We start from the raw sequence: 14,236 nt of genomic DNA, 5'->3' as shown, positions 1-14,236 counted from the left end.
GTTTTGTTATTTTTAATAAAAACATATTAAATCTGTTTAATCTGGATATCGGTTCGGTTTTAAGTTATTTTTTGGTTTTTAATCTCCTAAAATATAACTATTATTTTAAATTAATATTTATTTTGGTTTGTTCTGTTAGAATGTTTGATTTTTTAGTTTTTTTGGTAAAAACCAAAAATTACTATTATTTGTTTATTTTCATGTTATAAATTTTAGATAATCGTCATGTCGAACCAATGGTTTCATATCATAGTTTGTAAGCGGATAATAGTTCAAGAAAAAGAAAAAAAAATTATTAAGACAAATTATTTCACTAAAATTTGGTTAGTAGTGAAAGAAGCATTAAGAAAAAAAATATTTCAACTTCCAAAAAAAAATAGATACTTCAATGGTGGTAAATACTTATAGGTTGCTCACATCAAGGTGCACATATATGTGTATGTAAAAGTATATAAGAATAAATGACAAATATATAAAGATATTGTTAATTAATATTAAATGATATTTTTGTTCTTAATAATAAATGAAAGATAAAATTAAAATTAATTAAAAATTAAAAATTAAAAAGGGTTTGACATTAGTGAATTTTTTTCATATAAAGAAAAATCAATTGTATCCGTAAATAGAGGTGGACACATATCGAATATCTGGGTATTTGGAGGCATTCAAGTCGATTCAATCTTTAGCCACCTGGATAGTCGGTGACTCTAATAACCGAAATGATTTAGAATTTTAAAGAATATCCTATTTGATCTGTAAATAAAATAAAATTTATAAAATAATTGAAAATTTTAATAATAACATTTTATTACAAAATAAAATATTATTTAACTTTTTAAACTTTAATACCTATTATAATAAGTTTAATTCATAAAATCTTGTAAAATTATTATAAACTATAATATATATAACATATATATATATATATATAATTCTGTACATATATGTATATATATATGCATATAACAGATCGAAATATCCGTTCTTAAAAATATTGGAATTTGTGATTTGTTTTTTTTAATTGTATTTTAGTAACTGATTTGCTTCGTAGAGTTACGGATATCTATATTTTTTGGTTCAAATCAAAACGGATAACGAATCGAATCAAAATTTAGAAATATTTTGCCTGACTTTATCCGTAAACAATAAAAATAATATATATATATAGTTTAGATTTTGATTCGTTATTTGTTTTGATTCGAAACGAAAAATCCAAAGTTTTATTGGAACTATGCATATGAGTTTTATATTAAAAATATAAAATATATAGTGTGAACACATTTATGAATATAGTGTGAACGCGTTAACATATTTATTATCAAATCATTGTGAGATTTCCACGTGTCTATTATAGTGTGAATGTATTTATTACAATGTTTCTCTTTTAATATATAAGGGATTGAAAAGAAAGATTGTACTAACAAAAGACCCAGCCCTGCTTGAGAAATTATAAATACACTAAAACAATCATTCTTTTTGGTGCATCAACTTGACTGAAAATGACAACAATTTCAAGTCTCTTCAAGATTCTAAGTTGCAGGGACCATGTGGAGTACTATGTTCTAGTCGTGATCGTTATATCCTCTGCTTTATGGTATTTTTGGCTTTACGCCAAATCCAAACCTCAGTCTCCTCCCTTGCCTCCGGGACCTTGGGGTCTTCCGATAGTTGGAAACCTCCCGTTTCTCAAACCAGAGCTTCATACCTACTTCCAAGGTCTGGCTGAAAAGCACGGTCCCGTTTTCAAACTCTGGTTCGGCTCCAAGCTGGCGATCGTGGTCACCTCCTCTGAGGTGGCCCGTGAGATTCTCAGGACCAACGACGTCATCTTCGCGAACCACGATGTCCCCGCGGTGGCTCTAGCTAGCTCGTACGGTGGTATTGATATCCCCTGGTCACCATATGGACCGAGGTTACGGATGCTGAGGAAACTATGTATTAATAGGATACTGAGCAACGCGAGGATGGAAAAATCTGTTGACCTACGTCGCGGAGAGACCCGGAGAACGGTTAGGTACTTGGCGGATCTTGCTCGGGCGGGTCATCTAGAAATCAAGTTTCGTATGTAAGATTGTATGAACTCACAAATAAGAACCCTTCTTATTAATCTCTTGAGGAAACTTAACTCAAAACCTCAAGCTCTCAAACTCATATAACTCACAAGTTATGCTACACATTAGCATCTCCTTATATATAACTCTAAACTTCCTAAACTCATTAGGAATAACATAATAGAATATTTCCTAATCCTATAACACTTTAGGATTAGGTAGCTTGTATCTAAAGCTACTTCAAGTTTAATCCAACATTCTCCCCTCTAAACTTGAAGCTCTCTTCAGCCAAGTTCTTCATCCCAATGAAGTCTCTCATCTCCTTGAATTTTATCCTTCCTAATGCCTTTGTTAAGATATCAGTCTTTTGTTTTTCTCCAGCCACATATTCGACTCCTACTTGACCATTTTCTACACACTCTCTTATAAAATGGTATCTCTTATGTATATGCTTACTTCTGCCATGAAAAACTGGATTTCTTGTCAATGCAATTGCAGATTGATTGTCAATACGAATAACCACTCTTTCACTCGGTTGGCCTGTGATCTCACATAACAGATCCTGTAACCAAATGGCTTGCCTTGCAGCCTCTGTTCCTGCCATGAACTCAGCTTCGCAAGAAGATAGAGCAACTGTGTCTTGCTTTTGTGAACTCCATGTTATCGGACTGTCTCCTAGATAAAAGATATGGCCCGTCGTGCTTCTTCCATCGTCTGGATCGGACTCATAACTGCTGTCGCTGTATCCTACAAGTCTTGGCACCTTCGTTGTTGCTCGCTCGAAGGTTAGACCATATGAAAGACTACCACACAGATATCTTAATACCTGTTTCATCGCAACTCCATGTGACTCTCTTGGACTTTGCATATAGCGTGATAGAACTCCCACACTGAAGGCTAGATCGGGTCGCGTATGAAGGAGATAGCGTAAGCATCCTATGTTCCTCCTGAACCGTGTTGCATCAATTTCTCCTTCGTGCTCTGCTTTTGACAACTTCAAACCTTGTTCCATTGGAGTTTGGACGGAGTTACACTTCTCCATTCCGTCTTCTTCTAATATTTTTGTCGCATAACTCTTCTGTACCAATGTGATTCCATTCTCATGTTGACAAACTTCTATACCGAGATAGTAAGTAAGTTTACCTAAATCACTCATGTCAAACTTGGTTGCCATATTCTTCTTAAATTCTCTGATGATATCAATCTTTGTGCCTGTTACGAACAGATCATCTACATAGACTGCAACAACTAGTAGCTCACCGTTTACTGTCTTGTGGTAAACCGAGGGTTCCTTAGAGCACTTCTTGAATTGTAGTTCGCATAGAATCTGATTAAGCTTGTTATTCCAAGCTCGCGGTGCCTGTCTCAGACCATATAACGCTTTGTTTAGTTTATATACCTTTCCTTCTTCACCTTTCTTCTCGTATCCCTCGGGTTGCATAACATAAACAGTTTCCTTTAACTCTCCATGCAAGAAGGCTGTTTTAACGTCCAGATGGTGAACTTCCCACCCGTTTGTTGCAGCTAGATTCACAAGTAGTCTTATTGTCTCAAGTCGTGCTACTGGTGCGAAAACCTCGTCAAAATCAATCCCATGACGTTGCACATATCCCTTTGCTACCAGTCTGGACTTGTATTTGTTAATGCTACCATCTGAGTTCCGTTTGATCTTAAAAACCCACTTTAGACCGATTGGTTTAGCTCCGTATGGTAGATCAACTAAAACCCACGTCTTATTCTTTTCAATGGAGTGTATCTCTTCCTCACACGCTCGTCTCCATTCTTTTGAGTCTTTGGCTTCACTGAACGTTCGTGGCTCGTTATTTAGATACATCAAGAACTCTTCCCCGAGTTCTTCTGCAAGTAGCACGTAGTCATCTAGATACTTTGGTCGTGTGTGTTGTCTCTCTGACCTTCTCAGCACTTGCATTTGTTCTTCTATTATCTCCTCTTGGTCATCATGGTCTGTATCCTCGAGTGGCTGTGAAGTTGACGCTTCATTGATGTCGTGCTCATGTTTATTAACGTGATCCTCAATCCCATGATTCCCATATTCTCCGAGTGTTACCACAAAACTATCCTCCTTCTGTTCTTCCCCGTCATCTGTACTCCAATTCCATCCTCTAGTCTCATCAAATGTGACATCTCTACTGACCACTATTCTTCGGGTTAGTGGATCAAGTAGTCGATATGCTTTTGATCCAGGCTCCGTTCCTAGATGCACTAGCATACGTGCTCGATCATCAAGCTTCTTTAGGAGTTTTCCATCTATTTTTGCATAGGCTATGCATCCGAATACTCTCAAGTGTTCAAGACTTGGCTTCTTACCACGGAATCCTTCGTATGGCGTCTTGTCTCTTAATGCTCGGGTAGCAACACGATTAAGAAGGTATGTCGAGTGGCGTATGGCTTCTCCCCACAAAAAATTTGGCATATGCATATGTTTTAGAACACTTCTTGCCATCTCCATCATTGTTCTGTTTCTCCGTTCCACAACTCCATTCTGTTGTGGTGTGTATGGAGCTGTTAGATGCCTCTTGATGCCGCAGCTCTCACAGAACGTATTGAACTCCTTAGATACAAACTCTCCTCCCCGGTCTGTTCTAAAAGTTCTTATCCTTTTTCCTGTTTCCTTTTCAACTATGGCTTTGAACTTCTGAAACTTCATGAAGGCTTCATCCTTCGATTTTAATAGTATCGTCCACATGTATCTGGTGTTGTCGTCGATGACTACAAAAATGTACCTATTACCGGTAGGTGTACTTGGTGTTATAGGTCCGCACAAGTCTCCATGAAGTAACTCTAGTACGTCGCTTGCTCGATATGAGGTAGCTTTGGGGAATGAATGTCTTGCTTGTTTGCCAAGTAAGCAAGATCCACATATTTCTTTCTCGATATTAAAATTTGGGATGCCATGAACGAGTTCCTTCTGTATCATTCCCTTCAAGGACTCGAAATTTATGTGCCCTAACCGGGCATGCCATCGCTTTGATTCTGTTGTTGATGACAAATATAGGCGTGCATTACTCCTTATTCCCATGTGCACTTTGTATAATCTGTTCTTGGAACGAGTTGCCTTCACAAGCAACTTCCCTTGGTGATCATGCATTGTTAGCTCCTCTCCTCTTAGTCTTATATCACATCCAGCTTCTGTGGCTTGACCCAAACTTATAATATTACTCTTTAAATCTGGAATGAAATAGACATCTTCCATCTTCCTTGCTTCACCTTTCATATCTGTGAATGAGATTGTCCCTTTGCCTTTTATATCTATCCTTGAATCATCCCCAAACCTCACTTTACCGGTAATAGTATTATCAACATAGGAGAAATATCGTCGATCTCCTGTCATATGGTTGCTTGCTCCGTTATCGAGATACCACATATTTCCTTCTCCACAACTTGTTTCATACTTTTCAGGTAGAACATTCTTTTCATTCAAAAAGACTACCTCATGCATCATGAGTTCGTCAGCCTCGTGTGTCTCTGTATTATCGGTTTCTTGAGCTTCCTGTAACTTGAGAAGGAGGTCGGGACATTGAGCCACAAAATGTCCAACCTTATCACACCTAAAACATGTTATCTTCGACGCATCTCTCTCAGCGTAGCCTCTTCCTCCATTGTAACCTCCTCCGTTGTAACCTCCTCCGTAGTAACCTCCTCCGTTGTAACCTCTTCCTCCATTGTACCTACCGCGACCTCTTCCTCTAAAGTTGGAGCGACCTCCTCTTCCTCTTCCCCGATACGAGTCACCATGGTAGTTGTTTTCTTGTGAACCACGGTTTGATTGGTCTTGTGATGAGGTTTTTATTTGACTGCTTTGTCCATCATTAGCAGTATACATTAATTTTGTTTGATCTTCTTCTCCATCATCTTCGTCCAGTATCCTCTCTTCATATGCTTTTAATCGCCCAATAATATCTTCGAAATTTGTTGCGTTAAGATCTAAGACTTGTTCAAGCGAAGCAACAATATGGATGTATTTCTTTCGCGGTAGACTTGAGAGGAATTTCTTTACGAGCTTTGTTTCTTCGATATTTACTCCCAACGCTGATGACCTAGACGCAAGTTCTGATAATTTTCCTCCAAAGTCATCGATACTCTCTGTTTCTTTCATCTTTAGCCTGTCAAATTCACTCATCAATGTCTGTAATCTAGCTTCTCTTACTCGCTCAGCTCCCACATATCTTGCCTTGACTGCATCCCATGCTTGTTTAGCTTTTTCAAGCTCTCCTACTTGAAGGATTAGAGATTCTGGAATTGACTGAAACAACAAAGCTAAAGCTAAGTCGTTTTTATCGGAACTTGCAGCTTCATCTTCTATTGCCTCCCAGACCTTGTGTACCCTTAGCGTAATCTTCATCCTCATGGCCCATACTGTATAGTTTGTAGCAGTAAGCATAGGACACTTGATTGAAGAAGATCCCCCTCCTTCTTTTATCTTACCAATCGCTGGTATGATATCACTCATGATCTCTGTCTGGCTCTGATACCAAATCTAGAAATCAAGTTTCGTATGTAAGATTGTATGAACTCACAAATAAGAACCCTTCTTATTAATCTCTTGAGGAAACTTAACTCAAAACCTCAAGCTCTCAAACTCATATAACTCACAAGTTATGCTACACATTAGCATCTCCTTATATATAACTCTAAACTTCCTAAACTCATTAGGAATAACATAATCGAAAATTTCCTAATCCTATAACACTTTAGGATTAGGTAGCTTGTATCTAAAGCTACTTCAAGTTTAATCCAACAGGTCACCGGTTAACTTGGGAGAACAAATATTCTTGATGATACTAAATGTCGTGACGCAGATGTTGTGGGGGGGCTACGGTTCAGAACGAGGATAGGGAGCTTGTTGGAGCCGAGTTCTCGGGATTAGTTCAAGAGATGAACGACCTTCTGCTGGTGCCCAATTTATCTGACTTCTTCCCGGTGCTGAGCCGGTTTGATCTTCAGGGTTTGGCTAAGCGTATGGGAGGACTGGCTGAGAGGATGGACCGGCTGTTTGACCGGGTCATTAATCAACGGCTGGGGATGGGTAAGGGAAGTGAAGGGAAGGGTGAGGATTTTCTGGAGGTCTTACTAAAAATAAAGGATGAAAATGATGAGAAGACAAATCTTAACATGAACGATGTCAAGGCGTTGCTTATGGTACGTAAAACATTTATCTCTAATATGGAGAGTGTTTACTTTATAATTGGAATAATATTGATGATCTTCAAAATATAGTTACGGGTCAGGATTTATTATTTACGAATTGAATTTAAGATCTTACAAGTTTATGGTTAACAACTTGGAGCTATGGGTTTAGATTTGACTAATTTCTTAATTTTAAAATATACAGCTTTGTTTTAGTTATCAAATAAATTTCAAGATGTTTTTATAATTAAATGTCTCAATTGTATCTTAAAGGACATGGTGCTCGGTGGTACGGATACATCAGTACATGTCATAGAGTTCGCGATGGCTGAGATATTAAACAACCCAGAGATCATGAAGAGAGCTCAACAAGAACTTGACGAAGTTGTGGGCAAAGACAAAATAGTTGAAGAATCTCACATCCCTGAACTTCCATACATTCTTGCTATTATGAAAGAAACTCTCAGGCTTCACACGGTTGCTCCACTCCTTAATCCTCACCGCCCATCTCAAACCACCGCGGTGAGCGGCTTCACTATCCCTAAAGATTCAAAGATCTTCATTAACGTGTGGGCGATCCATAGGAATCCAGATGTATGGGAGAACCCACTTGAGTTCGATCCCAGCCGGTTTCTTGACCAATCTTATGACTTCAATGGAAATGATTTCAACTATATTCCGTTTGGATCTGGTCGTAGAATATGTGTGGGAATGGCAATGGGCGAGAGAGTTGTTCTCTATAATATCGCTACGTTGTTGCATTCTTTTGACTGGAAACTTCCTCAAGGCGAGAGAGTAGAGGTCGAGGAGAAGTCTGGGATCACCTTGAAGCTGAAGAATCCACTTGTTACGACCCCCGCGCTAAGGTTGGCTGATCCAAATCTTTATCTCTAGGGTCTTACTCTTACACAAGCGAAGAAATGAGTATATGTGTTGTGTGAACTAATAAAGCCAAACATGTTATAGGGCTTTCGCATGTTGACAAAGTTTGTTTTTCATCTTTTTAGTTTCCTTCGTTGGTTTTATTTCCTGATTGTGTAACCTATTTTCTTTTCAAACCCCTACTTATATATGTTGCCTGTTTTTGTTTTCTTTCTCTACACATTGGGAACTTGTGCTTTGAAAGATAGTCAGTTTTTGTTTTACACATCTTAATTTTATTAACTTACTCTTTGAAACAATAATAAGAATGAAATTATTCATCCTCTTTGATAGTAGTCATAAAACATCATAACAAAATAAATTATGCCAAACAGAACTTCATGTGAATATGACAGCGAATTCGAGACAAATCTTAAATGCGTCAATAAAGCATTCATGACAAAGTTGGATATCTGAAATTTAGTTGTAATGTCGAAAACCAACTCTCACTTACAAAAAAATGAAGTAATCTCGATTGCATCTTCTTCTGGCTTTGTACATACCGCTACACAAGATAACAAACTGGTGTTTAAGCTGGAAATTTTGCTAAGTGTCGAATCTGCAAGATGATGGAAACAAGTCAGAGTCCGGTGAACTCACCGATAAACTCTTCATGAAAGAGAGATATAGTAATAATTTAAAAAAAAAAGATTGGATAAAAACCCTAATAAACCCACCAGAAATCTTCAAAGATCTGCAAAAAAGACCAAAACAAAAGAGTAGATATTGGAAATTGTAAGACAGTGATTTATGGGATCAGGAGGACCACCGGAAATCTATAAAGATCTAGCCAAAAAGACCAAAACAAAAGAGTAGATATTGTAAGTTGTGAGGCAGTGGTTTATAGGATCAAAAGGAATCAACATATATAGGAGGTAAAGCAATATAAGGATCTCACGCGACTATGTGGATGTTATTGACCTGAAAGTGAGTGGGCGTTAAGTCTATTGTTAACTATGTCAAGATCTGGAAGAGCCCATCTAAGAGATCCGCCTTTTAACTCAGAAGTAGTTACGAAGATGGATGGCGTTTTGTTCAAATGAGGACAAGCGATTTAGAGTTACCATGAACAAACATAGCTAAGAAATACAATGGACAGAAACTGCTATATGATTAATGATTAAATGATTCATTAGAACAGAACATTACACAATATATAGGAGATCACAAATAGAGTTTTAATAAAATACATTTACATCATCTTGTTTCTATATAGTTACACTCCAATCTTGGAGATGAGTTATCTTGTAGACAAGAGAGGTCAGCTCCATGTGATATGGGTTTGATTTTATTTTTTATGGACCTGTACGATTACAAATGGGCCTTTCGTCGGCCCATTATCAAAATACCCGCAAAAACCCTAGGTCAAAACTACTTATTTCGCGAGGGAACCAACACTGCCGCAAACACACAAAGAAGAGGAGCAAAATGGTGTCAGGATCAGGCATCTGCTCGAAGCGCGTGGTCGTGGACGCGCGCCACCACATGCTCGGTCGGCTTGCGTCGATCGTCGCCAAGGAGCTCCTCAACGGGCAGAAGGTAGTCATCGTGAGATGCGAGGAGATTTGCCTCTCCGGTGGACTCGTGCGTCAGAAAATGAAGTACATGAGGTTCCTCCGCAAGCGTATGAACACTAAGCCCTCGCATGGACCTATTCACTTTCGTGCTCCTTCCAAGATCTTCTGGCGTACTGTTCGCGGGTTCGTGAAATCAATCTAGCTCTCTCTCTCTCTTGTGTAGTTTAAATGTTTGATCTTTAGTGAATGTTTTGGTTTGTTACAGACAAAGGTTTGGTTTTTAAAGTGATTTGAGCTGAGTGAAATGTGTTTGATTCTGTCTCTTGTATCGTTTAAATGTTGGATCTTTAGTTAATGTTTTGGTTTGTTACAGTTAAAGTTTTGGGTTTTTAAGTGATTAAAATGAGTGAAATGTGTCTGAATCTGTCTAGCACTCGTGTAGTTTAAATGTTAGATGTTTAGTGAATGTTTTTGTTTATTATAGTCAAAGTTTTGGTTGTTAAGTCATTAGAGCTGAGTGAAATGTTTCTGAATCTGTATAGCGCTCTTGTGTAGTTTAAATGTTTGATCTTTAGTGAATGTTTTGGTTTGTTACAGTTAAAGTTTTGATTTTTAAGTGATTAGGGTTGAGGGAATGTTTCTGAATCTATCTAGCTCTCGCTTGTATCGTTTTAAGTGATTGATCTTTAGTGAATGTTTGGGTTTATTACAGTAAATTTGGTTTTTAAGTCATTAGAGCTGAGTGAAATGTGTCTGAATCTATCTACTCTCGCTTGTATCGTTTTAAGTGATTGATCATGAGTGAATGTTTTGGTTTCTTACTGTCAAAGTTTTGGTTTTTAACTGATTAGGGTTGAGGGAATGTTTCTGTGCGTGTGTTAATTGTGTAACGTAACAAGGAAGGTATTACATTTTTGTTGCTTATAGTCCTGTTCTCAATGTTAGAGATATCTGTATGGGTTCAGTTAATGTTTGTAGTTGTGAGATATCATGATAGATCTTGAGTGAATGTGAGAAGTGTAGGATTAAGTTTTGAAGTGATTTTAGCTGAGTGGATGGTTGTGTTTGATTTGATTTTGCAGTATGATTCCACACAAAACGAAGCGTGGAGCCGCTGCACTTGCACGCATGAAGGTTTTTGAAGGTGTGCCTCCACCATATGACAAAGTCAAGAGGATGGTTATCCCTGATGCTCTCAAGTATGTACTTTTTACGCTCTTCTGTTTTTTTTTTTTTTGCTGGTTTCACTAACGCATTATTAATAATCTTTTTTTTTTCTGTACTTCAGGGTGTTGAGGCTTCAAGCTGGTCACAAGTACTGTCTGTTGGGTCGTCTTTCTTCTGAAGTTGGGTGGAACCACTATGACACCATCAAGGTATGCATTGCCCTTTGATTGCTTTTGCACCAGCTTGTGTTTTGTTGATGTTCCTATGTTACGCTACTAGAATGTGTCTAGTTTTGTTCCTACATAGATAAAGCAAGCAGACCTACTAGCTTGTGAGGTTTCTTTTGGGTTATTAACGTCGTTTGATCTAATAATAATAGGAGCTGGAGGCAAAGAGGAAGGAGAGATCTCAAGTGGTTTACGAGAGGAAGAAGCAACTTAACAAACTTAGAGCCAAGGCCGAGAAGGTCGCTGAAGAGAAGCTTGGAGCACAGCTCGAGATTCTTGCACCGGTCAAGTACTGAGATCACCATCACTAGTGGTTTGTCTTATGCATGTTTTGACCCGACCGATGATACTTTTGGTTTACTTCTACTTAGGTGTTGTATCAGATTTTGCCCTAATATTTTCTTTCAAAAAAAAATTCCAATTTATTTGCTGTCGAAGAAAAAAGAGTTCCAATTTATTTATATCCCAATTTCTTTTTTCTATTTACTTAATCGTGGCAAAATGCAACTGAAATAACCATCCCATCATCTTCTTGTCTGTCTTCATAAACACCTCCTCAGTCAATTAAGAACCAAGAGACTTTATACAAAGAACTGATATCCTACCACAATGGCATTGGCTACAGATTCTTAACTTCACCTTCTTACTAGATATACCAAAATATAACAAGAACATGATTGATTCATACTTGAAAAGTATTAACCGCTGTACTTGATTAAAGGCCATTGACTGGAACTATTATTGCCTCTGAGAATAAGGCAAAATGTTTAAAAACATAAAAAAAAAAAATACTTTCTACTCAAACTTATTATAGCTTTAGCCTCTAGTCCTCGTTATCGTGATGCTTCCTTTACCACCTTCTGTGCGGATCTTAGTCTTTCCAACTTCTGGTTTCCCAGAGAACGCTGAGGTTTGGATCACCGGAGTCTCTGCTTTGTTTTCCTTTGGTTTCGCTGGTGGAGTTATGATTTTCTGGTTGATGTCCTTGAGAGTCATGTCTCCATCAACCCCACATGGTTTGATGAATGAAAACGGATAGATGACAGAAGACGCTAGCCTTGCAAGAGATTTTCTACCTTTGAAGATAACATCTGGAGAAGAACGAGTCACAGGTCGTTTAACTTCATTGGTTTCTGCTTCTGGTGGGAGGTTTAGATACCCTGCGCCAAAACACAGACAAACTTTAGCAAGAAAAGGTAAAGAAGAGAGATTAAAGCAAAGAAAGCAGCTGACCTGATATATCTACATGGACATCATCAGGGGAACCAAAGCTTCTGAGAGAGAAAAGTAACAATAGTAATCAGTTAAATGAAAGCAAATAGGATAATAGTAAAGTTAAAGAAAAAAAAAATTGAAACAATACAAGTCATCAGGTAGGGTTGGAGCCTCGGGATCATTTAAGCAGTCAACATACCACTCGTCAGCATGCAGACCATCAAGGCCCTCGAAGCTTGAGGCGGAAGCATCTTCTATAAGCTGAGATCCTTCGGGTAAAAGCTCATCATATGTTTCCTCTCTAGCCTGAAGATTCACCATCAATGGAAGCATCAAAGATAGTATTAGAACCTCATGCAACTTCTTATGGTATAAAATGCAGCTTAGATTTTGTATACTCACGCTTGATCTTAAGATAGAAGAGAAACTCTCACTGGTGAAAAGGGTTGTTTCCATAGGCTGCTGGTCCTCGAACTGTAACATCCGACGACGCCTCTTTACAGAAGAACAACCTGCTGTGACATGATGATAACCCGACTCGCTACAGGCCTTCACTGGGGTGGTGGATTCATCATCATCATCGAACATGTAGGAGTGATCTTCTTGGTTTAATGTGACTTCAATCATCGTGCACTCCGTCACATCAGCTGGAGTTAGAGAACGATTTAGTCATATGCTTATCACAAATGTTATAAGATTTAAAAGTGATGTAATAACTTACAGAAACTAGTCTGCGACTGGTGATTATTACAGTACTGACTTTCCCAATTCCATGAGGAGCTACTACAATTTTTTTAGATAATCACATCACATGATCAAACCCATAGTACATTTACATGTTAATGCGCTTTGTGAAGACTGAAGAGTCTTAAGCATATTTTGTAAGTTCCCAAATGATCAAACATATTAACTAAAAAACTCAAACTATATATACTTAAAAGAGCAGTTGTTTCCACTGACCTTAGTGCGGCTCGAGATATGTGCTTACTGCTTACTGCTACCAAGCGGCGAGTTTCTTTCTCTAGTGGTCAATATTTATATCCTCTCTTCTTCTCTGTTTATGAGACAGCGAGAGATGGGAGATATCTTTTTTTTTTTCCTGCGTAAGAAAAAAAAAGACCATTCAGTGCGAAGCACGCTTTGTAGTTTCGATGTCGTGCATCCTCTTTTCTCGCGATTTTTCTCCTTAATTGTTCTAATGGAGTATTTATTTATAACCCAATTATCACTTCATCTCTTTGTTTTCATTATTTTCTGCCAACTGTAACGTTAGTTTTCTGCCCAACTTTCTATACACGAAAGGGCGATAAAATTAAAATTATTGAAAATATAATTTTATATTTTATATTATGTGGACATTATATAAAGTTTAGTATCAGTATATTATGTGGAAATTTTTGAGGCTAAAAATTCTCATCACAAGTTTCATCGTTTTATTCTGATTTTTACAGAACAAACAAAAATGGGCTTAAGCATTTGTTACCAAGAAAGACAGCCAAAGATCGGAGGGGAGACCAGAAGCTGCATCATCACTCTTGCCTTTCTCTAAAACAGTTGCAAACTTGTAACCTTTTTTTAAACACAGAGAAGAGCCATTGATATTGAATGATCCAAACCCAATGTTGGAATCTAGTAGAAAGCAAATGGGCACAACCGCACAAGAAGGTTGGAAATAAATTGTGTTCCATTTGGTAAATAATTCAATCGGTAGAGTGTGTGAGCTGGACAGTGTTGATAAATGATAACAGACCAAGCTTTATTACAAGCACAAATGAAATACACATGTAATCGTGTTTGTTGTTTGCCTTTAAATTAATAAACAAAACAAGATATATCAGTAGCCGACTTAGCTCAGTGGTAGAGCGCGTGACTTTTAATCCCGTGGCCGTGGGTTCGATCCCCACAGTCGGCGTTTTTTTCTAGTCTCCATTGAGTAATTGCCTCATTGTTCAGTGTTTCATTTTTTTAAATCATGATCCTTCCTCCTTAG

At 37.8% G+C, this 14,236-nt stretch overlaps 2 protein-coding genes, 1 non-coding gene and 1 pseudogene across 3 annotated transcripts; 3 read left to right on the top strand and 1 right to left on the bottom strand.

Annotated features, from left to right (window-relative positions):
- The first annotated feature begins 1,404 nt into the window (after positions 1-1,404).
- On the top strand, positions 1,405-8,937 carry LOC106425108 (annotated as a pseudogene).
- A 565-nt stretch (positions 8,938-9,502) lies between these two features.
- Positions 9,503-11,456, top strand: LOC106403240 (60S ribosomal protein L13a-4-like). The gene is made up of 4 exons (XM_013844087.3): positions 9,503-9,820; positions 10,720-10,836; positions 10,926-11,013; positions 11,184-11,456. The coding sequence occupies exons 1-4, from the start codon at positions 9,549-9,551 to the stop codon at positions 11,325-11,327; spliced, it is 621 nt and encodes a 206-aa protein (XP_013699541.1). The 5' UTR covers positions 9,503-9,548; the 3' UTR covers positions 11,328-11,456.
- Positions 11,457-11,655: 199 nt separating this feature from the next.
- On the bottom strand, positions 11,656-14,071 carry LOC106403250 (protein XRI1-like). Its single transcript, XM_013844097.3, has 6 exons — positions 13,207-14,071; positions 12,968-13,029; positions 12,649-12,893; positions 12,395-12,552; positions 12,265-12,305; positions 11,656-12,191 (listed from the first exon to the last, which is right to left on the bottom strand). The coding sequence occupies exons 3-6, from the start codon at positions 12,871-12,873 to the stop codon at positions 11,848-11,850; spliced, it is 768 nt and encodes a 255-aa protein (XP_013699551.1). The 5' UTR covers positions 12,874-12,893; positions 12,968-13,029; positions 13,207-14,071; the 3' UTR covers positions 11,656-11,847.
- Positions 14,072-14,086: 15 nt separating this feature from the next.
- Positions 14,087-14,158, top strand: TRNAK-UUU. The gene has a single exon. It is a non-coding gene; the product is annotated as a tRNA-Lys (tRNA).
- Positions 14,159-14,236: the final 78 nt, after the last annotated feature.

The sequence above is a fragment of the Brassica napus genome, chromosome A2 (genome assembly GCF_020379485.1).
Source record: "Brassica napus cultivar Da-Ae chromosome A2, Da-Ae, whole genome shotgun sequence".
Lineage (NCBI taxonomy): Eukaryota > Viridiplantae > Streptophyta > Magnoliopsida > Brassicales > Brassicaceae > Brassica > Brassica napus.
This window is presented reverse-complemented; position numbering and strand designations above follow the sequence as displayed.

Bases quoted from the DNA above. Each gene is read 5' to 3' on its own strand.
- LOC106403240 (XM_013844087.3), top strand. From the start codon at position 9,549: ATGGTGTCAGGATCAGGCATCTGCTCGAAGCGCGTGGTCGTGGACGCG. The intron at 9,821-10,719 runs GTTCGTGAAATC...TTGATTTTGCAG, and splicing joins TTCTGGCGTACTGTTCGCGG to TATGATTCCACACAAAACGA. The intron at 10,837-10,925 runs GTATGTACTTTT...TCTGTACTTCAG, and splicing joins GTTATCCCTGATGCTCTCAA to GGTGTTGAGGCTTCAAGCTG.
- LOC106403250 (XM_013844097.3), bottom strand. From the start codon at position 12,873: ATGATTGAAGTCACATTAAACCAAGAAGATCACTCCTACATGTTCGAT. The intron at 12,553-12,648 runs GTGAGTATACAA...GTGAATCTTCAG, and splicing joins CTTCTATCTTAAGATCAAGC to GCTAGAGAGGAAACATATGA. The intron at 12,192-12,264 runs GTCAGCTGCTTT...GTTTTGGCGCAG, and splicing joins TGTCCATGTAGATATATCAG to GGTATCTAAACCTCCCACCA.